This window comes from Poecilia formosa, unplaced genomic scaffold (assembly GCF_000485575.1).
Source record: "Poecilia formosa unplaced genomic scaffold, Poecilia_formosa-5.1.2 Scaffold16, whole genome shotgun sequence".
Classification (NCBI taxonomy): Eukaryota; Metazoa; Chordata; class Actinopteri; order Cyprinodontiformes; family Poeciliidae; genus Poecilia; species Poecilia formosa.
Window position 1 is genome coordinate 2,343,080 of NW_006799955.1, and position 23,449 is coordinate 2,366,528.

At 40.3% G+C, this 23,449-nt stretch overlaps 1 protein-coding gene and 1 long non-coding RNA gene across 2 annotated transcripts; one reads left to right on the top strand and one right to left on the bottom strand.

The window, feature by feature from the left end:
* Positions 1 to 4,861: 4,861 nt before the first annotated feature.
* LOC107835627 (uncharacterized) lies at positions 4,862 to 23,115 on the bottom strand. Its single transcript, XR_001661436.1, has 2 exons — positions 22,191 to 23,115; positions 4,862 to 13,070 (listed from the first exon to the last, which is right to left on the bottom strand). It is a non-coding gene; the product is annotated as an uncharacterized LOC107835627 (long non-coding RNA).
* dlx1a (distal-less homeobox 1a) lies at positions 15,012 to 20,437 on the top strand. The gene is made up of 4 exons (XM_007546470.2): positions 15,012 to 16,093; positions 17,582 to 18,187; positions 18,486 to 18,688; positions 18,886 to 20,437. The coding sequence occupies exons 2-4, from the start codon at positions 17,878 to 17,880 to the stop codon at positions 19,135 to 19,137; spliced, it is 765 nt and encodes a 254-aa protein (XP_007546532.1). The 5' UTR covers positions 15,012 to 16,093; positions 17,582 to 17,877; the 3' UTR covers positions 19,138 to 20,437.
* Positions 23,116 to 23,449: the final 334 nt, after the last annotated feature.

Sequence of the window (23,449 nt, forward strand, 5' to 3'; positions counted from 1 at the left end):
CTTTGCATTAGCGCTGCCATCTGTGGCGATGTACACTGTCTACTAGTAAAAACTGTACTTATTTAATTACTTTAAAATAATATGTGAATTTTACTATTATTTGTTAAAATGACAGTAAAGAAGGAACTCACTCTGAATAGCATTCATACAAAAAGCTCCACAGTGTAGTTTCTAATATGGCTGAGGCCAACACAGTCTAAACACAATCTACAAGCACTTGGACAGAAATTATTCTCCTTGTTGTACCATCAACTATTTTCTATTTCTCATTTACAAGTGCAGTAAATGAGGATAGGTTGTTCTCCTAAGTTATGGTCATAGTTGGAGAACCACTATATAAGTATTTGCTCATCGGCTTTCATTCATACACACATAAACGAGAAGTCTAGTCTAAATCCATAAGGTTTAATATGTTGCTGACCCATCCTGTACAGCTACAATAGATTCAGCTGTTCTGGGAACGACAGCTTGGGATTGCGTCTGTGCTGATTTCTTACTTTTCTTCCAGAATTGCATTTGTGAGGTCAGACATTGGTGGTGGGCGAGAAGGCCTGGCTCAGAGTTTCATCTCTAACTCATTACAAAGAGTTTTTTCTATCAGGTTCAGGTCAGTCAAGTTTCTTAGTTTGTGTATGTTTCTATGGACCGTACGTCCTTGTGTTGGTGTGCGGTCATGTTGGAACAGGACGGGTTTCATTCCCAAACTACTGCTGCTTTCGAGTCCAGTGGTTGTGCGTTTCACACCGCTGCTGTGCATTGCAGCATCGGTGATGTAAGGCATGGCTGCAGCTGCTCAGCGATGGAAATCTATTCCACAAAGCTCTCTACACACTGTTCCTGATCTAATCTGGAGGCCACATAAAGTTAGTAGCTATTATCTCGGCGACCTCTGGGCATTACACACCCGACCCTGCTTTGTAATTTTACGTGGCCTGCTACTTTATGGCCTTGTTTCTGTCATTCTCAATCTCGTTCACCTCGTTATAAGACCACTAACAGCTGAATGTGGAATATTTATAAGTGAGGAAATTTCACGACTGGATTTACTGCACATGTGGCACCACTGATCCAACCACGGTTTCATGATAGTGTTCACTGAGGGTGACCCAGTCTTTGCAGAAGCAGTCTGCAAGCCCTGCTGCTGGATTTTATACACTTTTATACCTGTGAAAAGGATTAAAAGTCCTGAATGGTTTGGGTTGGTGAGTGAATACTTCTGTAATACAATCCAGGTAAGGTTCAACAAAACATTAATATAAATTCTTATGTTGTTCTACTGGGTAAAATGTAGCATGAGTGTTTGAAGTTTCTGATATTCATTTTCTCTTCCTGATTGCTTTGTATGAATGAAGTCATATTTATTTATTTATTTATTTATTTATTTATTTATTTATTTATTTATTTATTTATTTTTTACCTCACCTCTGTGTTTTGATGCAGACCTTATCTCAGGACTCGATTAAAAACTGAGAGTTTTGACCTTGATCTATTTATTGGCTAAGTTAGGTGCAGATAAGATTTTGGGATTTATTATGAGCTAGAAAATTCAAGTTTTGTCTGACAGAAGTCTGATGTCAAAAACGCTTGACTTCTTGATAAACTAGGCAAGATTCAATGCCAACATTTTGCCAACCTGAATCTGTGGAGGAAGCAGATTGGTTGGGATATTTCTGGTGCAAACCTTTAGTCGTTCCACCTACCTGAAGACTGAAGGTGGCCAATGCTCCGATACGGGACGTAGGAAGTATCTTAGGAAGTTATCCAGTTTCCTCTTTCCAGCTGGAGTAAAGGTTTGGAAATCAGAGTCCGGAGGAAGATTGGAGCTGCCTAAAGTCTTCCATGGCGTTTTGAGCTATTTCTTCTGTTTGCACAATCATCTACCAGCAAATTTTAAAGCACTTCCTGCTTCGTTCTGCTGACAAGCTTTATGGAGATGCTGACTTAACTTTGCCGCAGAACTTTGGACCTGTCCACACAGCTGAAGGTACCAAAATATAGTTTAACGATTGCGGTGTTACTCTGCTTGATTGGCCAGGAAATTGGCCCAAACCCAACAGAAGAAGGTCAGAGACACCGGACCCAACAATGTAGGCGAGGTGAAGGTCGCTCTTAAAGCTACCTGAGCTTCCTGGAACCATCTGAGCCTCAGCAGAACCATCTGATCCTCTCAATTCAGTAATTCCTGAAAAAGGAGCCCTGAATCTCCATTAGCTGTCGGCTGTGATCATCAAACTGATCAGAAAATAATGTCCGAATTATATCACTCAGTTTGTAATTGATATTTATATATGTAGTACTACTTCCACATTTTAATCTGAATTACTAAAACAAAATAGCTTTGTAACTACACAGTTAGCTGATGATCTGCGCCTGTAATTACTTGAAGTTAATCAGTGAGATTTAGCTTTAAATGTAGCTGATTTAAGCTTGTTCGTGTTGTCAAGAACAGACTTGCTGTCGAGTTTGTTCTTGACAACATGTACTTTTACTTTGATAAAAATCATGAATAAATGAGTTGAAAATAGTTTTATAACTTGGGTAAAAGGTCCATCCTCTCTGGATAAAGAGGCAGTTTTTGTGCAGATGTTGTTTATCTGGATACGACAATATAGAGGAAGCCGTCGGTGTCGGACACCCGGGCTCTCTGCGGTCCCCGTCGAGAACACTAAGCTCTGTATTTGCTCTGCTCTTGCTGAGTACAACAGCCTCTCCAGCCCAGGTTAGGAGTGGGGCTCCCTGCAGCTGCTGTCTCTGAGGCTGATTAGTGCAGTGATGAGCGAATGAGAGCCCAGGGAGCCACTTACACACACACACGCACACACACACGCACATTTACACACTGTGAAAGAGTTAAGCAGCCGGTTAGGGAGGAGACCTGCTCTGTGTCCAGGATGTAGAGAGCTGCAGTACGATGGTGTGCTGTTACACTGCGTGAGGCCTCAGCTCCACATTGGGCTCTGATTGGGCCTGTAAGATCACAGTCATCCCCCCCTTTCACCCTCCCCTTCCTCCTCCTCCTTCTCCTCCTCCTCCTCATCCTCCTCTTCCTCCTCCTCCCTCAGGGTCTCTCTCCCCACATCCTCCCTGTTGATTATCACTGCTGCCAGAGCTGACTCTTGCACTCCAGCTGCTGTCCACACTCTGGCTCTGGGGCTAATTTATCCAGGCTGCATGGAGGGAGCAAACTTTCTCACACCGCGTTAAGAAGCCAAGCTGCTGCTCAGCAAACAGCCAGAAAAGGTTGATGCAGAATCTGCCACCACTGCCGCTTTTCTCTCTGCTCCTGAGGAGTTTCAAGCGGCATCCAGAGCTGCAAACGCTCCCCACGGGGTCACGGCCGTCTGCAGTTGCAGCCGTTCGTGGGCGCAGACCGACATGTGTTGCCCTCTGCAGGTGTTTCCGGAGCAGATTGTTACGTCTGGCTGTCCTAAGGGCAACTCTCAATGTGAAACCCAACTCTTAACATCTTAACATAAAACACACATTGAATATCTCAATAGCTACTGTATATGAACACACTTTTTTTTTTTTTTTTACTCTTTGAACGAAGAGGCAAAAAAAGATGTTTTTCTTTTCTCTTTATTGAAAAAGTAAAAAGTGCTGGAATATCTTGAAATCACTCATATTTCTGCATTAGCCTATTTCAAGTTCTCGTTATTTGATAAAAGCAGACTCTGAATAATTCCCTCAAGCACTGACATAAGACAGAGCTGTGAAAACATCAATTTGACTTTGTGCGGCTGTGGAGGAGGGTGGGGGGGCATAGCAATTGACCAGTCAAACAAGTGACTTTGGAGCGTTACAAAGGAGGTGGATCTCAAAGGAGACGGGAGGGAAAATAAAATGCAGCCCACGGCGCGGGTTCATCTCATCGAGAGCGACTTTTCACATCCACAATAAATCCCAAGTGACATATTTTGACTTTCAAAATATAGTTTATGCTCATCATGTAAAAATATTTTAGGTTACATTTGGATTTAATTCCATGTGACAACCTACAATTCAAACAATATGCAGTCTATAAACATTAGGTCTGCCCTCTGCTCTGCTGCATATCCATGAGCCACTGGGATGTGGAGGTGAGGGAGTCTCAGAGAAAAGCCCTGTTTTTCTTTCTTTTTTTTTTTTTGGAGTCTTTAGCAAAGCAGCAGTATATCAGTGTTGACGGGAGGAGTCCTCTGTCAGCCTCATGTGTCTTTCTCCCGGGCTGTCCTGAGTCGCACGTTTGGACAGAGAAGACAAGACAAAAGCCTCGCCTCGGGTCATCAGGCTGTAAAACAGCGCCTTCTTATCTTCATCGTACGGACTGTGTGGTAACAGGAACTGTACGAGCTGCAGGTGTCTTTCTACTGTGTTGCTGCACCTCCTATGTGTAAAATTAGTATGAATGTGCATTAACATCTCCCTACATGTGTTAAGTGTTCTTGTGCGATGCCTCGCCTGGTGTCTTAAACAGTGCAGCAGGAGGCAACAATTGATTAAATCAAATTTCTGCTCAGAGGAAGAGCTCAATTATGGCATTAAGCTATAATCCCACGCAGTCATGAACTGAGGATGTTACAATGTTACACGAAAAGAGAACCAAGCCACAGTTCAGTCCTTTATCTTCTTCAGTGCAGGTGGGATGCTCCTGATGTCTGTTTCAGGCTGAAATGCAGCAGCTGCAGCTCAGGTGTTGGATTCTGCTGTGTGTGGTGATTCTTGAAGTCCCGACTCCAGCTGCTCTTTGCTTTGTGATTCTCCCCCAAACTCTTGAGTTGGTCCTCAGAATCCTTTCAGTGAGACTTTTTCCTTCCACTTAACTTCTCATTAATGTACTTACATGCAGGACTTAATGAACAGTATTTTCTTTTTTCTTTTCTTTTTTTTTTGCTATTATGTTTAACTGCTGGGCAACTGTAATTCAGCAGTATTCCCATTGACTATTATGAAAAAATAGATCCATGTTAAAAATTTGTTTTTTATTGCCTTTATGTCTAAGAGATGCAAAATATATGGTTTTATTAGCTAGAAGACAAACTGAACAGAAATTAATGCTTTAAATGTATCATTTTGAAAATAATAAATCTATGAAGTGTGAAGATTTATTAATTTAATTTGATTATTGAAACTAATAAACTTTACAGTCATATTCCATAGTCAAGTTTCCTTCATGGTGAACAGTAGCCATAGAGGCATAGATATGAGTGAGACCTAAAAAAAACAGACAGGAAGTTCACAGTAAGTAACTTACAAACCAAAACAGTGATAGCAAACACACCCAGCTTAATAATAATAATAATAATAATAATAATAATAATAATAATAATAATAATGAATAAAGAAACACATAAATAAAGTACTAGAAGCAAACTCAGAAACACTGGCAACAAAAGCTTTTTGGTTTTTGTTTGCAAATGAAAGATACTTGTAAAATGTTTCATATGTCGCTTTTATTCAACTTTCAAGTACAATTTAAATATTAGCAGTGTTGGCACTCCAAGTATTCAGACTTTACGTACATAAACATGAAGAGGCCTGGACTGTCAGTTTTCAAGCCTTACAGTAACTGTGAAGAAACTCATTATTGATGCTATGTATGTGTAGAAGCAGCACCAGTTAAGCGCAATACATTCTACATTATGCTTTGTTTTTATTTGTTTATCCAGACTACTTTTATTTCCTGTATCATTTATAACACAAACATAAACGCAAAAAAAAAATTCTTCCTTAAAATGTTTACAGAACCATTTTGGTGGAATAAATGTTTTTCTCTGACCACAAACATGCACACAAGCATTTTTTGGAGAAATATGGACAGATAAGAAAAACATCTGAGTTCAACATGTTTCATTTTTAATCATGTTGAATAATTGATCTCATTCTGACATACATGCCTCTCATCTGGTTACATTTGAGAATACAGCTCTCTAACAAACATCTACTGCATGAATCACACTTTTCACTGGAGCCATCTGAGGCTATTCTGCACGCAGAGAGATACCATCTTGGTCTCAGAAGGCAATTAAAAAGAAATTAAGTCAAATTACGTCTAATTTTGTGTCGTCTGCTGCATTCTGTGTTTATTTTGAGCAAGGTTCCTCGGAAACTCCCAGGTTTTAATTGCGCCGAATGCTTATTTTAGCCCGCCTTTCCATGCGCTTTACGAGAGTGCATGCACGCTGGCAACAACGATGCCAGTGTGGCTATTTCTGCCTGCACGTCCACTGATCTGTTGCACGAATAAATAATTCCGCTCAGGTCAAGCCTCGATGCTCTGATACGGCCTCTCAGGATGACCGGCCGCAGCAGGAAAACCAGTAGATTGAAAATGAGGAATGCATCCAGGGGTGTGCTGTTTACTTGCAGCATGGGCAGCTGATTAGCCGGCCCCTCTGCTGGCTCCAGCCCCCTCCCTCTGCTTTTCAATTCCAGCCAGGCCCCAGGCTCGGCTGCTAACCGAGGGCTGGAATATTGTGCACTGGGGATCAATGCACAGTGAGTGAAATGTCAACTACGGCCCTGCAAAGTGTCAGGCTGTGAGGGAGTTGTAATGGCTATTGATCCACTGTGCGCTTAATGCAGAGCTGCCCCGCCACGGCGTGAGCCAGCTGCAGCGGGGAGATATGTATGAGATGAGCTAAAACTGAGAAAATGGAAAAGAAAGAGCCCACAGTTTCATCCCCCCCTCCTCCGTCCCTCGCTCCATCCCTCCCTCTCTGGCTGCAGATTGATCTTCCTCTTCCTGCTGATTCTAACTGGGGTCTGTCATTATTTTACTCTGTCATTAGGGGCTCCATTGACAGCCTTGGCCTGTCTGTGCCACTCTATTGAGACAGCAACACTTTTCCCATGCGGCGTTCCCTACATTTATTAAAGTCCCTGACAGCCTTGTCTCTATAGATGGCTGGGCTTCAGGTCGCGCTGCAGCGATGTAATTGGAAGACGAGTCTCTCTTTCTCTCTCTCTCTCTTTCTTTCTCTCTCTCTCTCTCTCTCTTTCTCTCTCTCTGTTTCTCTCTCTTTCTGTTCCTAGCTTGTAATATCTGGGAGGTACAGCTGTAGGTCAGACTGGTTTACATCAGACTGCCGGTTAAGAAGAGAAAAATCAGACCACCTCTGTCTGAGGGTCAGTGTCTGTGCTGCCAGAGGCAAAGATGTGGACCCTGCAGTTACGCCTCCATCTAGGAATCCCGCTCATAACTTTTAAACTTTTACTTTTTCTTTAACTAGAATACGCTTTGTGGTTATTTTAGAATAAAACATAGTCTTTTATGTGCATGTGTTGGCTCGGGTGTCTTTGTATTAAGACTTTTTTTTCTCCCCCCTCTCTGCTGTTGCAGCTAAAAGCCACATCTGAGAGATGTTAAATTCATTGCGTTGCTGCACAATAACACGAGGCAGACACCAAAAGTGGTAAAATACCTGCATGTAAAACTTATTTCAGCACACATTATATCATTTAATGCTGACAAGTGATGATGTGTTACTAAAGAAAACACAGTAAATTTTGCAACAGAGGGATCTGAGAGGACAGACTAGTTCTATAAAATATTCGATTTAACTATTAAATTGTCTTTTTTCTCCTTGTATGTTTATACTAAAGTTATTACACTTAAAGGATACTCTAAGGAGGGACTAGTTATTATTATTATTATTATTATTATTATTATTATTATTATTATTATTATTGGTTTTCGGGCTCTGGAGGAGCTTCTATATGAGAAAGTTTCTGATTATTACAATGTGTTTGAATGACGAAGGCTGTATTATAAATTTTGCCTGTTTGACAGCCCATGTACATGAACATTAACTTTCTATTTTATTCAGTTAAAGTTGTATTTTTGCCAGATTTATCTGTAGACAGACAAATAAACGCAACACTTGTAGACACAAGTTTTTTTTAAATCTAATCCTTTTTCTTATTTTGAAGTCTTAAGCAATCTCTGAATAAAACTAAAGGGGTTTCACACCACTTACGAGGTACAAGGTGGCCAGCTGGGTTTTTCATTCCTTTTGGTGTCAAAGTCCTTTTCTGCATATGTATTGGTCGATTTGCTTAGTTTAATTATACTTCCCTACTTTAAGCAAGGAATTATGCAGATTTGTTTGTTTGCAGGGACAGAATCTGATTTATTTTCCTAATCAGTTGCACGGATTTATTCAGTGACTCCGTACCTCAACATAAAAACATGAAGCTGGAAGAGGAGCTGCAGGTCACACTTTTAAAAAGCATATAACATGCTTTTAAAATGTTAAATTGTTAAGATATCAATAAATGGCTGTTTGTGTCAGTATTCCATAAGCACTTCATAAAATTAAATGATATTGAACGTCTTTTCACAGTAGTTAGTCCATTCAGGATTTTGTGAATGTTTGTGGGGTTTTTTGTTTTGTTTTGTTGCAGTCAAAATCACAGATTTTGTTATGCTAATTTAGAAATGTTTGTAAGGAATTTCTTTGATACTTTTGCTAATGTATGATACAAAATGTGACTTTTATTACTCGCCATATCGGTCACGGACTACAGTTTGACATCAAGTAAGGCTGAGGCAGCAGTCACTTAAACTTTTTGGACAATTTTAAGAAACATTTTCAGTAAAAATCAGAAAAAGAATGTGGGGATCGGTTGATTTTGTATGGATTTTCCATGAATTTTGGAGATTTGTGAAAAACTGGAGGGACTAATTGGTATAATTTGGAGTCTAAAGGGCCACATAAAAAGCTATGGTGGGCCAGATTTGGCCCCCGGCTCTTGAGTTAGACACATGTGCTCTGGATCACATAATACAGAAAAACAGAGTTTTAATCTGAGTACTGAATATTTGCACACAACATTTGAATGAAAAGGACCACGTGAGGTGCAGAATTGTGCTCTACTGTAATCCTATATTTATTTCAAAGTCGTAAATTTTATTGCTGGCAGACAAGGGTACAAAATTGTACTTTTAATGATGGTAAATTGGAAAACTTAATTTTTGTTTTGGCTGACTGAGGAGCTGGGGAGATTTTATTTTTAATCCCATTTTAAAGGTTAATTCATGTTTCATGGTGAATTAAATTTTATTTTATTGCATGTTACACTGTTACAAAATACAATAACTCAGCAAATACAATCCCAGTTGCAGCTTGAACTGTTCTCGGCTTAATTGTGTTGCTTTTACGGTCTGGAAAAATGAATCCAGTATTGCCTGGATAAATCCCGATTTGGCAGAAGTGTAAAAAAGTAAATATTAAATTCAGTGTTAGGATTAAATGAACCGTGAACTGAGATGGTTTGAAGCTTGTTGTCACATCTTCACCTCGTTTGAACCCAGTCCTCATGAGCCCATAGAGGTTCACAACAATGTTCTGCTTAAAGGCTGAAATGTGAAAAGGGACCTCATGGTCAGCTGATGAAAAACCTCCACCTCTGATTTAACGCTGACCTTTAAAAGCAGAGGTTCTGTTTGACCTTTATGCTGAAAACAGAATACATTTCTGTCAGTGTTGGGAAAACAGAGAGTTGAGCTCTCTCTTGTCATCGCCTCAGGAAAAAAAAAAGAAGAAGAAAATAACTTCCTTCATCTTCTTTTCATCCTCCTAATAATTTTCCAGCTCGCTGCTGTCAGTATAAATAAACCTGTTTGCAAAAACTTGTTTGTGCTCAAAAGTCTCAGCGGCTGCTGCTGCTGCTGCTGCTGCAATTGACAAACACCTCAGAGCCTGTTTGCTTCTGTGACAAGGTGGCCAAACAGTTTAGATATTACTCCCTGGGTTTCTGTGTGAACAACTAAGAGAGAGCAGCAGCTGAAAGGGGCTGATAGATGCAGCCCAAACAGCCTTTACATGGCCTCCATTTCTGATCACATGATTATTGTTTTGCTGTGTTCTCTGCACCCCGGAGTACGACTGTGGGGATCTGACAAGTTGAAAACATTTCAGGAGGCTGTCAGGAAGTTCACAGTGGGGTGCGCTGATTTCAGATTGGAGGTTTTAGAGGGGCTTTGTGTGCGTGCACGTCTGTTTGTGTGCGACGCAGAGTTCAGGCTGTTGGTGGGACCGAGCTGCTCCTCCGTGTCACAAGAGCCACAATCAAGCAGGACCGGGGGGTCTCGCGCTGTCTTGGCGCCGTAACACAGAAGGCGGCTCAATGGGACGGAAGTTATTGGGGTGGGAGGGTGAAACCGATGACACGGTTCGTGACGTCGGCTTGTCATTTCGGTGTGATACGAGTGTTTTGATCTGAAAGGCTGCAATGTAGCTCAGCTTGACTGGGACGATTTGCTCCAGGCGGACGTGTGTGAGGGGCCAGCGGCGTCACATGTGTGAGGAAGGAAAACTGGTGGGTTGGAGAGGCGGGGTAAACGTGAGAAAAAAAAAAGATGCAGCAGGTTCTTCTTGTGTTCATGTTTTGTCTCCCAAATCTGGAAATCTTCAAAACAGAAGGATGTAATCGCTGCTGAATTACGATGGCTACTGGATCTCTTGAAGTTTTTCCCACATATCATCACATTAAAACCAGTGAGTTTCTGTTTATGTTCATGGTTGTGATGGACCCACACAATGCAGCACATCACTCTGAAGTGGAGAGAAATGGCCATTCTCATGTGACCAAGTTCCTCCTAACATGGGTTTTCTTCATAGATCATCCTGCATTTAGCTCCATCCACTGAAGATTTCTCATTTCTGCACGAGAAAAGCGTCCCCACACCACGATGCTTCCATCACCATGTTGAGCTCAAGTTGATTTGCATCGACAGTTTTCCCTCACATACACGTTTCAATTTGGTTTCAACTGGGCAGAGCATCTCCTTAAATGAGCCTTGATGTCTTTCTTTCCATCAAGCTTTTCTTCTCACCAGTCTGCAATAACAAAACTGATTTGTGGAGTGCACAGTTTATATGTATCTGAGCAAAACAGTCTCCTGTGTTTTCTGTAGGTCCTCCATGTTTACTGTGGGCCTTTAAGCTAATTCTGCTTTAAATTTCTCAAATTTTCTGCTTCTAAGGTGGACTTCTTATGGCAATTGGGCGTAGTGGGTTTCATTCGGTGCTCTGCGAGTCACAGGGAGCAGAAGACAAACAATTGTCGCAAGTACGAAGTATTCTCATCAAAAAAATTAAAAACCATGCATCATTTTTCTTTCACTTCACAGTTATTCTTTGTGTGGTTTTGTCACTTAAAGTCCCAGCAAAATGCATTTAAGTGCGCTATGCACCTCTCTTCTACTTTTTTGTTAACAAAAAACAACAACAATGTTTAACTTGCATTTAAAAGAAACATATGCATCTCTCTGTCCCATATCCCTTACGCTGGAACAGAATTGACATTTTAAAGTATTTTCAAGTTCTTTTATTTGTTTTCCGCCCCAAAAAAAATGTAGACGTTGACAGATGGAGCGATGCCTTATTTACGGAAAGAATCCAAATGGTTTAATGCACTCCACAGTCCTGTCATCTCCATGTTCTTTGGAATAAAACATGCTCTTGAAGATGAAGGAAAAGCACAAGAACAAAATTATTCCTCAAGCTTTCCATCAAGCCTCTGCATTCATGGCAAAGTCTAAAGGGCATGTCAGTCTCGCTGCCTCTGAGAGAGATAATTATCCTTTTCCTGTCAGAGAACAACAAATGATAGCCAACTATGGGGGTGCATTTTCAGGAGCTGAAATTCGTCAATAGGAAGAAGAAGAAGGAGGTTTAATTTTTTTGGCAGCTGCACATCTACCTTCTTCCTTTTTTGTGGTCATTTGTTGCTTCCCCTCCCCTCACCCCTCTCCTCCATCCCTTCTCTCTCTTCTTGTGGACTAGCTCAGTGGCGTGCTGTTTGTTTATGTCTGCGAGCTTCTGAGGGTGTATTTATGTGGCCCTGCATTAACATACCTATTTATAGTCCTTCACTTTCTTACAGTCATCTTTTTTTTCTGTTGTGACCATTTCACAGATTATATATTGTCCAAGTAATTTCCCTTTCAGCATCTGTGTTTTTTACCTTTCAGGGAACGCAGTGAATGGAGGGAAAATTATCACAATTACTCATATAATTGAGCCGTCTTTGTAGCAAGTGCGGCTCCAGTAGCCCCCTTTTTTCCATCAGCCCAAAATGGTTTCATTATATGGGTTTTTCATATTCCCTGACACGGGGCTCCGCTGAGGGCCTGGCGCGTGGATGAGATGCAGGATGAACAGAGCGAATCATTAAGGTCACAGTAGGAATAATTATCCCAGCTATGGAAAGAGCATCTACAGCCCCCTTTTTTCTCCCGCGGCACAAATGCAATGTCCACGGCTTTTAGTCACAAAGAACTTTGTTACAAATGGAGCTTCCACCTTCTACTTATACAAAGAAGAGAGGGGGAGAGCAAGACTTGTATCAACATGACAATTTTCCATCATTAAGACTAATGACAGGCACAGACTGTGGGGATCAAGGGGAGCACAAAAAAGAGAGCTGCATTCAGGTGTTGGCTGAGTGCTGACCTCCTTCCTGTCTTTGTTGGAGACTTAACTCTTAACAGGAAAAAAAAAAAAAAAAAAACTAAAAAGGGTTTCAGACTAAAGGCGCAGTGGCAGCTGAACGTCAAGCAGCCGCTCTCTCCATGGGCAAATGACTTAATTGCCGAATTTGCATGTTTTCCATTTGCTGGGGAATTAATTCAATAAGACCTACATGTAAAGATGTTTAATCAATCATTGTTTTGGTGTAATAATTCCCCCGGCTCACATTATTCCAGCAGTTACGTCACTCCGCCAAGCGTTATCCCCGCTTCTCACTTATCTATAAATGCATTTCCTGCCTGAGGCGCAGATCTTCCCTCCTAACAGGTGGGATGCTGCGACATGCAGCAAGTATGAGGCATCGCCGTGACACTAGTTTCTTTTACAGTTTAGCTGAATTAAGTAAAAGCCATATTTTTCCAAGTCCTTTCTCCTCAGCCTTCACTCAGGTAATTGGTCATTTTGCAGCCAATTTTGGGCAGCTTGGATGCTTGCTGCCATGGCCTGACCCCTGCTGCTGCTGTAATGGGGACAGCATTTCCACCAGTTCACCGGGGGCTTTTTCCACACCGTGACCCCCTTGCCTTCTGGAGAGGAGAGCGCCTCTGAACGCTGAAATGGAAAGAGAGAGAGAGAGAGAGAAAGACAGAGAGAGAGAGAGAGAGAGAGAGAGAAAAGCTGAAAAGTGGCTTTGAAGTTTCACCATGGTGTCTGTCACTGTGTAGTGGGTTAATCAGGAGGGTTAATCGAGATTATTTGTGTTTGCAAAAGAGGATTTTGCTGTTAGGGATATTAGATGTGAACAGGACTTTAAATATTATTTGCATAAAAACAATCTGAAAATATAAGTTAACGTGTGGGCAAAAAAAAAAAAAGATGCTTCTGCTTGATCTTTCATCAAATAGGTGCAACTCTCAAGTAATTGGTTGTGAGAACAACAAGCACAAAGTGATGTGAAGCGGGATCCTGGTGTCACCAGTGCCTAAAAACAAACAAAAATAGCATTAATATTCATCAAATATAAATCTTATGCTTCAATAAAGTTTAAAAGTTGTTTTTTTTAACAACAGGAGAAGAAATTGTTGAACAATATTCCCGCTAGTCTTCTTTAGACAACTTTATACCAAGTGGCGTTTTTTAAGATTAGCTGATGTTGCTATTAGAATCAAATTACACCATTTCTAATTGGATCTGAATGTGACTATGTGCCTGGATTGTTCTGAATTAATCTGAGCAGAAGCTTTCATACGTCTGCATATGAATTGGACAATGTTTATAAAGTGTCTTGAGATGACAGCTGCTGTAAAATAATTTGTGTAGAAATGAATTGAAGAGAATTTAAATTCATTTTGGCTGCTAGAAGGAAGGTGATATTTCCCCATGTCTATGTTTTTATGTGAAATGAGGTTTTCCTTTATTTCCATTTGGATATAAATTCCAGTACAGTAAGAAGAAAAATGATAGAGAATACACTTGAAATAAATGTAATGTATAACTTTACATTTGTGCAAATAGAAATAGCTGATTGCACCATTACATTGCAATATATTACAATTAAAGAGGATTTATAATTATAAATAGAAAATTAGTAAACCTTCAAAAATACAAATGACTATGCATAACATCACATAACATCATTGTTACTATTATTATGTAAAATATAATTTCTGTATTTTTACAAAAGCATTTTAACCAATGTAACAATCTTATTCCTCAGTTTCTATATTCATTTTTTCTTCCTGTTTACGTATAACCCATCAAACGAAATCAATCCACATTTTGACGCCGCACTGAACGTGAAAATAGACCCAGAATCGAGTTAATTGTGCTGCATCTAGTTTGCGCTAACTGACGGCCGCAAATTACAGGATGGCACGGAGAAGCAGCGGCGGAGACGGCGCAGAACAAAAGACAATTTTTCACTTGTTTGATCGGCTGCTTTAAAAAAAATAAAAAATAAAATAAAAAATAATAATAAACCTGAAACGCGACCTTCACGGTTTTGACATTTTCTGCTGGTACATGCTCACCAAATGACGCTTGGATATGTGGCTGAGCTGATGTCCGTAATTCCATAAATCATTTTATTTGGTGGGATTTTTTATTTTATTTATGTTTGTTATTTAAGGACGTTATGCTGCTTGACATTTCTGAGGCGAATTAAACGTATGATGGTGTGAATAGCAATTAAATAATAAAAAACGTAAATTTGATCATAAGTTCGAATTAAAATTTAATTTTCTTATTTACAAAAAATAAAATAAAAATAAACATCTAATTTTGTTGCCCTTCACCTGCAGTGACAGTAATTAATTGTCGCTCAGACTCAGACGCTGCAGGGTGCGTAAAAGGTTGCGCCTTTACGCACCAGTTTGGCACGGTCCTCCATCCGGGATAACATTTGGGGGATAAGTGGGGAAGCTGAGGTGAGCCTGCTATCACCGGACTGAAATAAAGTCGGTGACATGTTGGCCGTTTAGCCCCGCCACCCCCCGTCCTGCACCACCTCTCCCCGTCTGTCTCTCCACCTCTGCACTAACCCCTCAGGTGAAGAGCAGCAGGTGTTAAAACACCCTCAGCCACAGAGCTACTCACTCCTAATGAGTCCTGCCTCCGCGCTCCATCCATCCGTGCATGAAGGACTTTATTTTTAGTGCGGCTAGTTAAGAGTCCCGCTGCAGGAAGCGTTGCTGTGGCCTGCGCTGCCCTCCTGCCGGCGAGTCAAATTATTAATGACAGTGCGGTAATATTATCACATGTCTGCCTCATCCTAATGGCGCTTTAGGAGGCTTGAGAAAATTCATCTAGTATTAGATTATTACTTTGGGTTACTGGAAACCTTTTTGCAAAAAAAAAAAAATGAAATAAGTGTTTTCTAGCTCCAAATTGCATCACATAAACATCTCTCATTTAGGAGTACACTTGTGCTATTATTTTACATGTTTCCTCAAAATTCTGCCTCAATTCTGCTAATGGTTTTGCTCACAGTCGTCTGTAGATACTATAATCGTGGGAAAAATAATGACAGTTATCAGTCGCACCCACCAAGTACCCATAAAAAATCTGTCCTCTGTTCTGGAAGATGATAATTATCGGTTGTACCACCATTATCATTGTCGTTGTTGATGGAGGAAATCTTGAGGCATTTTTCGAAAGTAATTCCAGGAGAAATCACTTCAAATTGGCCTATTTTAAGAGAGAGGGGGGTTTGGGGGACAACAGGACCAAGCCTTTGGTTATAGCCTAATATTTCACAGAAATCTTTAAATCCCAAGCATCCGCAGGCATTCTGGCACATTGTGGCGCGCACACACACACGCGCGCGTGTTGTGATGTCAGCCGCCTGCATTTTTTGACAACACATTCTGCAACTTACTCGTTCTGTTTGCAGTTCAATTATGCAATTACGCTGATAATCGCAGTGAGGGAATTTAACTGCCTTTAATTTGTTATTCAGGTGGAGATGATGGAGGGACCGCGGATGGAGGAGCGGGGCTGCGCCTCTGCTCTGCGCAGACTGCGGCGGCGGAGGAGCTGCGATCTGCAGATGAATCCCGGGGAAATGAAGATCTGCTGGAGACTTTGCTCCGCTTTCATCCTGAGGAGGATCTCTGACCTCGGGTGGCGCACATCTGGTTGTTTTTTTTTTTTCTTTCTGCGTCACGTGATTTTTTTTTCTTTTTTCTTTCTTTCTTTTTTTTTTTTTTTTTACAAAGTAAGTGGACATTCTTTGACTTTATCAGCTGATTAATACCAGGGGCGTTGATAGAAATCAAATCAAGGGGCAGACCCAGTTTTATGTATACAGTCTTTCTGACTGGGAGAAACGATCCCATTTTGCAGTGGCTCAGCCAGAGGTTTGACCTGAATCCGACAGGGAATCTGTGGATGGAGTTAAAGATTAGGGCGATGGCAGGGAGGCCTTCCAACCTCTGGTCAACAATTATAACAAGGGTTTGATTGCTGCAGTCTGAAAATGAAGATTTGTCTTTTTCACTGATTACTTAGAAGGGAGTAAATAACTTCCAATGTTTTTTTAATGAAATGTAAATATGCTTTTTTAAATTTTATTTTAGAAAAATGTTTTTATTATATTTATCCATTTTCTAGCTTAAAAAAATATTAGTTGAATGAAAAATAAATTTAAATGCATATCTGACGTGGGCATGAATACTTTTGAGCTTCGCTGCATTAAAATTTGACGTGGATCTGAAATTTATTTACATCAGATCTTGTAACTTAGGAAACTTTACGTCCAGTATCCTTTTCCTTCCAAGCAGCTAGACCTCCCATGTTTTGAAATAAATCTTTAAGGACTTTTTTCTTTTTTTTAATGTTCTGTTTTTTCTTTGTTGTTGTTGTTGTTGAAATTTAATAGAGGAAATAAGATAGAAGATTTAACATCAAACCTGTGTCCAGATCGCATGACTGCCAGTGTATCAACATTAAATTATGTAAATTTGCTGCTTCGTTTATTTTTATTTTTTTTTAAATGTAATGGTTAAAACGAGACAAACAGAAAGTGAGAGATGCTAACTTGAAAATGAACCTCTTAGAAAACATCTGCATGCATCAAAAAATAAACCTAGATCACATAAAGTATGCACAGGGAGAGAGAGAGAGAGATAAATAAAAAAAAAGCTGCTTTAAAATATTGGATTAGTTTAATTGCATGTGGCAGATTATTTCAAACTGTTGTAATATTTTTTTGCAAACGTTTTAGGTGTCATGCACCATCACTAGGCCCATACCTGAGCCTGCAAATCCTCGTCCTTCTGCTGCAGGTGTAACTGACACCTCAGGTTGCTCTCCGTGTTAAATACATGACTAATTACAGACCTACTTATGAAAATTGAACGCCAGTGTTATGCTAATATACGCCGTCCTCCTGATGGCACATTAGGAGCTTTAATCAAAAAGTGCTTTAATCAGACTGGCCAGCAGACAAAGCAGCTGTGACTGGGAGGAGAATGTTGTTTAACTCCACTGTAGATGCCACCTTTAATACTTGTATTACCATCATAAAATAGGCGCGCTGTTTGTTAAAAAAGAAAATCACATCTTTATATATGTCTATTAAAAAAAAGATCTAAGGTTTTGTGGTTTTTCCTTGACTTTGTCAGGTTCCTCGGACCCCAGCCCCAGCCTCACCAATCGGCTTCTCGCTCGCACAGAGTGGACCAATCAGCGACAGCCTTTGATGAATATTCATGAGTCCGAGATTCAAACCTTTGAGCGAGTTTGTCTCGGTCCACAGCATCACTCCCAGGACTTTTTCACAGGCGCAAACTGCATTTTCTTATGAATGGAAGGAGAAAAAATCAGGCCGGCTTAAATTGGGACCCGTCCTTTCGCTGAGATCACAGAAGGAGGAAAACAACAAAAGCGCAGAGGAGACAGGAGGGAACCGCCAGAAGAGATGACAATGACCACGATTCCAGAAGGTCTTAATAGCCCTGCATCAGGAAAAGCCGTTTTCATGGAGTTTGGACCCCCGAGTCAACAAATGTCTCCTTCCTCCATGTCTCACGGACACTATCCCATGCACTGTTTACATTCTGCAGGTCACACGCAGCACGACAGCTACAGCCCAGCCTCGTCGTTCCCCAGATCTCTGGGTTATCCGTACGTAAACTCCGTCGGCAGCCATCCCACAAGTCCATACCTGAGTACAGTACAGACTTACCAGAACAGCTCGGGGCTCACACAGACGCGACTGGAGGACCCAGGTAAGCGTGCAGCGGCATCTCTTCCCCCACCCCCCCACCTCATTTAATGGCGCCTTTCTCTGCTTGTTGGATTTTTCTGCACTGACAGCGCGGAACAGATACCCCAGATGTGGAATTAGACTCTCTAATTATTTATTGCGTAACGCTATAAACAATGTATGCAATTAAGGGTAATTATACCTAAAGTACAGCCTGTAAAACTTGTGCTTCAAGTGTTCGCTGTTGCATAGCGGTGCTGGTCGCAGCTGCCTCCTCATCTTGTTTCTCCCCGACACGTCTCCCTTTGTTTTTCCACCAGCGGCACCAGAAGCGGAGAAGAACACAGTAGTGGAAGGCGGGGAGGTGCGATTTAACGGCAAGGGGAAAAAGATTAGAAAACCAAGGACTATATACTCCAGTTTACAGCTCCAAGCGCTCAACAGGAGATTTCAACAAACGCAATACTTGGCGTTGCCGGAGAGGGCTGAGCTGGCGGCGTCGCTGGGTCTCACTCAGACACAGGCAAGTAAAAAAAAAACAATTTATCAAATACCTACACACTGTCATTATTATTATTATTATTATTATTATTATTATTATTATTATTAATGTTTTAACTGCATGTGTAAATTGTGCGTAAAACTCCTTTTTTTTCTTTCTTTTTTTTGTTGCTTTCTAATCTTGACATGTCCTTTGTCCCCCCCACCCCCCCCTCCCAGGTAAAAATTTGGTTTCAGAATAAACGTTCCAAATTCAAGAAGCTAATGAAGCAAGGCGGCAGCACAATCGACACCAACGTTTTAGCCACCGGTCGTGGACTTTCCACCGGCTCGCCCACCGTGGCACCGGTCTGGACGTCGCCGACCACCGTGAAGACGTCGGTGGGCACGACCGGCTCTTACATCCCCAGCTACACCTCGTGGTACCCGACCACACACCAAGAGTCTATGCAACAGTCGCAGCTCATGTGAGCCGATGCTCCAGCGTCAAGGACGGTGACGGACCCCGCAGCCGCCCGAGCGCGGCCTCGGCATTGATGATTAAAAAAAAAAGAAAATCAAAACAAAAAACAAAACAAAACAAAAAATAGCTGCCGCATCCCGCGAGCTGACACGGAGGCCTTCTCGTGCCAGCAGAGAAGAGGGAGGGAGAAGCAAAAAGAGAGGGGTGGGACGCTGAGAGAGCGAAAAGGCGCACAATGCACCCACGCAGGGCAGCAAGTCCGTGGCAGCGGGAATCAAAACGACAAAAAAAAAGGATAAACATTTTTCTTTATTTTTTTCCTTTGGCTGCTGTTGTTTACGTTTCTTTTATTTTTCTTAAACTCGAATTGGTGTGAAGAATTCTGTTGTTGAGCTGTCTGTTTATGAGAAAAGCCTCTTTTTTTTCTTTTTTTTTTTTTGTTTACGCCAGATGACGACCTAAAACCATGCATTAACACCTGAGGGCCAATCAGGCCTCAGCAGTGAAGGCTTTAAACCAAATAACCGATCCCAGACTCCACCGGTCAGGCCCCCAGCTTACAGCATAACACAACCACAGTAAATCCTCACGTCGCTGTGTTGTTTTCTATGTGTTTGTTATTTAAGTTAAATTATTCAGACTTGTCTGTGTTCATTCTGTGTGCGTGTTTGAGATGACAACACTGTGTTGTTGAAATGCTGCACTAACGCAAGCAGAGCTTTTTTTTTTGTTTGTTTTTTTGTGGGTTATTTTTTTTCTATGCCGTGCCCCGATGTTATGTGAAGAAAATGTAAAAGGACAGCCGATTCGCTGCTTTTGAGAGAGAGAGAAAAAAAATATCCAGAGGATGAGCAGCTATAACTTGTCACTGTATTTTGTGTATAATTTTCAGACACTTTTTTTTTTTTATTTTTTTTTTTATTATTATTATTATTATTTGTGCTGTTACTGGATACGCTGTGAAACAGGGTTTTAGGCTTTTTTTTGTGTATATTACTCGTCGACATGTGTTTTAGTCACCATAGAGGATATTTAGTTTTGTATTGATCACTTAATTTATTTATCTGTTTCTGGAGTTTTTTATGTACATAAAAGTGAAAAAGTTTCAAAAGCAGTAAAATATGATTTAAATTATGTTTAAGCACGGTGTCTGATTCAACCCCTCTCTTCCTGTGCACCACCTCTTCTTCCTCCCCCTCCTCTTCCTCCTCCTCTTTTTTACAGCGCCGTGCAGCTTTAATGCGAGCTGACACAAAGCAGGATCATGTTGGCTGTTGTAGCAGACACCATGTGAGCCGCAAAAAAAAAGGCGCCCCGTTTAGATTATGGCCATGTTTAACAATCGGCCCTACATGCCTTTGTCCAGCTTCTGCTCAGTGAATGCAGATGTGATAAAACATTTGGAAAGAACTACAAATTAGAAATGCAGATTCACTTCTAAAAATTATTGCGTCCATTCGTGACCACTGAAACATATTTACTTACACATTAATCTGTAATCTGTGAATTTAAAACCAGAGCTATATATACTTTTAGGTTTTGCCACGATAGAGATTATTTATGTTACAGATCTGTAAAGGGTTCAAACAGTGTGAAAATGCTATTTGGTAAAAGTACAACAACTTAAACAGTAAGTAATAAAGATCGACACAACGGGCTTCTTGACTGGACATATGGCATACAAATATTTGAACTACGGTTCAAGTTTGCATGCATTTATTTTTTTTGTGTGTGTGATGCCACAAAAATACCTGCACTCTATCTTAAAATTAAAAAGGAAAACAAACAAGCAAACAACATTCTAGTGAAATTAAATGTTATGGTTTTATAAAACAGGAAAAAGCTTTAAACAAAAACAAAACAAAACAAAAAACCACACACTTAAGCATCGCATGAAATGCATTGATGTAAAAGAGCAATGCATATTAAAATAATACAAAACAATTTACTCGGAGGGCAGAATGGAAAGAAAAAGGAAATGCAATGCTCGTTTTCGTGTTTTCATATGTGCAAGAGAAACATTGATCAACTGAAGCTTTTAAATCGTCTCCTTTTTATATTTATATAATTAGAAATAATTTGTTGGAGAGATGCTTTACTAAAAATATTACTATTATTATTATTATTATTATTATTATTATTATTATTATTATTATTATTATTATTATTAGCAGCAGCAGCTTTAGAGAAATAATTTTTTAAGAAGCTCTGGCCTTGTTTATTACTCCTTATATTCTGCTTTCTTTTGTTATTTTAAGAACTTGAGGAACATATAGTCTTTTGTGAACAGCACATCACGTCTACAGGCCTATTGAAGATATACCACTAAGGAAGCAGGAGCACTGTGGCATAAAATATGCCTACCTACTCCCAGAAAAGGCGCAGCTGCACACCCAAGAGGGTCAGTGTTATTTCGCTGTATTCTCCCCTTGATTATACGAGTTGAGCCCATCAAACCCGGTATAATTACAGTAATTTCGCCCTTATTTATTCTAATGCAGTTTCCTATCTCTGAGGTAATTATGAGCAATTTTTTTCGCACCGAGGATCTTTCTGCCTTAACAAAAGAGAATGTGCTCTGAAGGAAATTTTCTGCTGCTAAAGAAAAAAGAAAAAAGAAAAAAAAAGCGAAATAGGTGAGCTGCCATTTTGTCACTGTTCCCTTAGACTAAGCCCAATGTGTAGCTATAAGACTGACAAATTGCTTGCAGGTGTACATCACCGAGTTGTCAATGCGGAGAGGCTTCAGAAATTAGCTAGGCACAATGTCAGAGTAACGAGTTTACTTCGCTTTGCTTGCCTCGGTTTTTAAAGCATGGGTGGGGGAAAAAACATATGAAGATTTTATTTTTACTAGGGGTTTACCAAACTGAAGAAGTGAATTAATATTCTTTTTTTTTTTTTTTTAAATAAGTTGTATACTCACTTCAGAAAATTAGACGGAAAAAAAATATAAATCCACTTTGTTTTCTTTAATTTTTTATTATTATTTTATTTTTATTAGTAAAATGCAATCTGACTTTTAAGGTTAAAGCTTAACGATTAAACATCAAGCACCCACCTTTCGGTTTGAATCTTGAACTCCCTTCCCTGGAGCTTCAGGAATCAGCCTGGATGCAGATGAGCGAAAAGCTTCCCCGCAGCACAGGCTCCACATCAGCGCTCTAAATCCCCACAAAATGCCTTCCATGTGTCGGTCCAATGCTATAGCTGCAGAGTTCAGAAAATGACTGAAAATCTCTGCTTTATTTCCCCTTTTTATAGGCGACGAGGGGGGAAAAAATTGTAGATTATTAGCATAAATGTTTACTCCTCATTACGCTGATGACATTGTGCACTCGAGATCTTGGTAATCTTTGGGGGAAATTATGAGTAATTTTTTTAAAATTTAAAGCAGCAGTTACCATGCAATTCAGGCTAATTCCGCGTAGGCTCCACACGGATATAATTATCGTTGAGTCAAGATGTTAGGCTAAAAACTATGCATTGATATTCCCATTTATTATGTACATACAACTTTGACAATGTTGATGCTTGAAATAGCGGGAAATTGTCTTGTGTAAAAAATTACACCCCATATTAGGACATCTAAAATTGCGAAGAATTATATAGTAATTGCAGGCTTTCAGATTTGAAAGCCGGAATGCTCCAACCAGAGCAAATGTGGATGAAATTACAGATCAGGGTTTAAATGGGGATAGGGGGGTTTGTGGCATTTACAAGTTTCCCAGAGAAACGCAAAACTATGAACCACAACAGCTTTAAATGGCACTGAGAAACAGAAAAAAAATGTGTCGTTTCACGCTGCAAATAAACTGATCATGAAAATCTGTCATACGTCTGGGCTACATACATCAGCTGACAGTTTACAGAATAAATTAAAGATATAGAATGTATTCAGCATGTTCATACATGTGTTAGGACACAACACAGGCTGGCTGCACGCCTGGAGGCCTGTCAGATACTGTCAGCTCCCCAGGAGGTGGAGGGCAGGGATGGAGGGTGGGGGTCTCCATCAGATATAACAACTGACATGCTGCAGTCCTCATTATGTACAATGAAAATATCCCACTTCGTGGCCTCCAGTCGGCTAAAGGTAATAATTTGATCATTTTAATCCCACCTGACTAACACATACTCCACTGAGAAGTGAAAAATCAATGACATTGACTGCAATTTGCATACATTTTACTTAAATAGATTTAAATGATCTAAATGATCTAACTAGAAAAATATAAATGAATTAATAAATATTTACATTTACTAAACCAAATTAGTTAAACTGCAATAATTTTTGCTCGTCTGGAATAAGAACTGGTT

Coding starts and splice junctions, on each gene's coding strand:
- dlx1a (XM_007546470.2), top strand. CDS start 17,878: ATGACAATGACCACGATTCCAGAAGGTCTTAATAGCCCTGCATCAGGA. Junction 18,188..18,485: donor GACGCGACTGGAGGACCCAG/GTAAGCGTGCAG, acceptor TTTTTCCACCAG/CGGCACCAGAAGCGGAGAAG. Junction 18,689..18,885: donor TGGGTCTCACTCAGACACAG/GCAAGTAAAAAA, acceptor CCCCCCTCCCAG/GTAAAAATTTGGTTTCAGAA.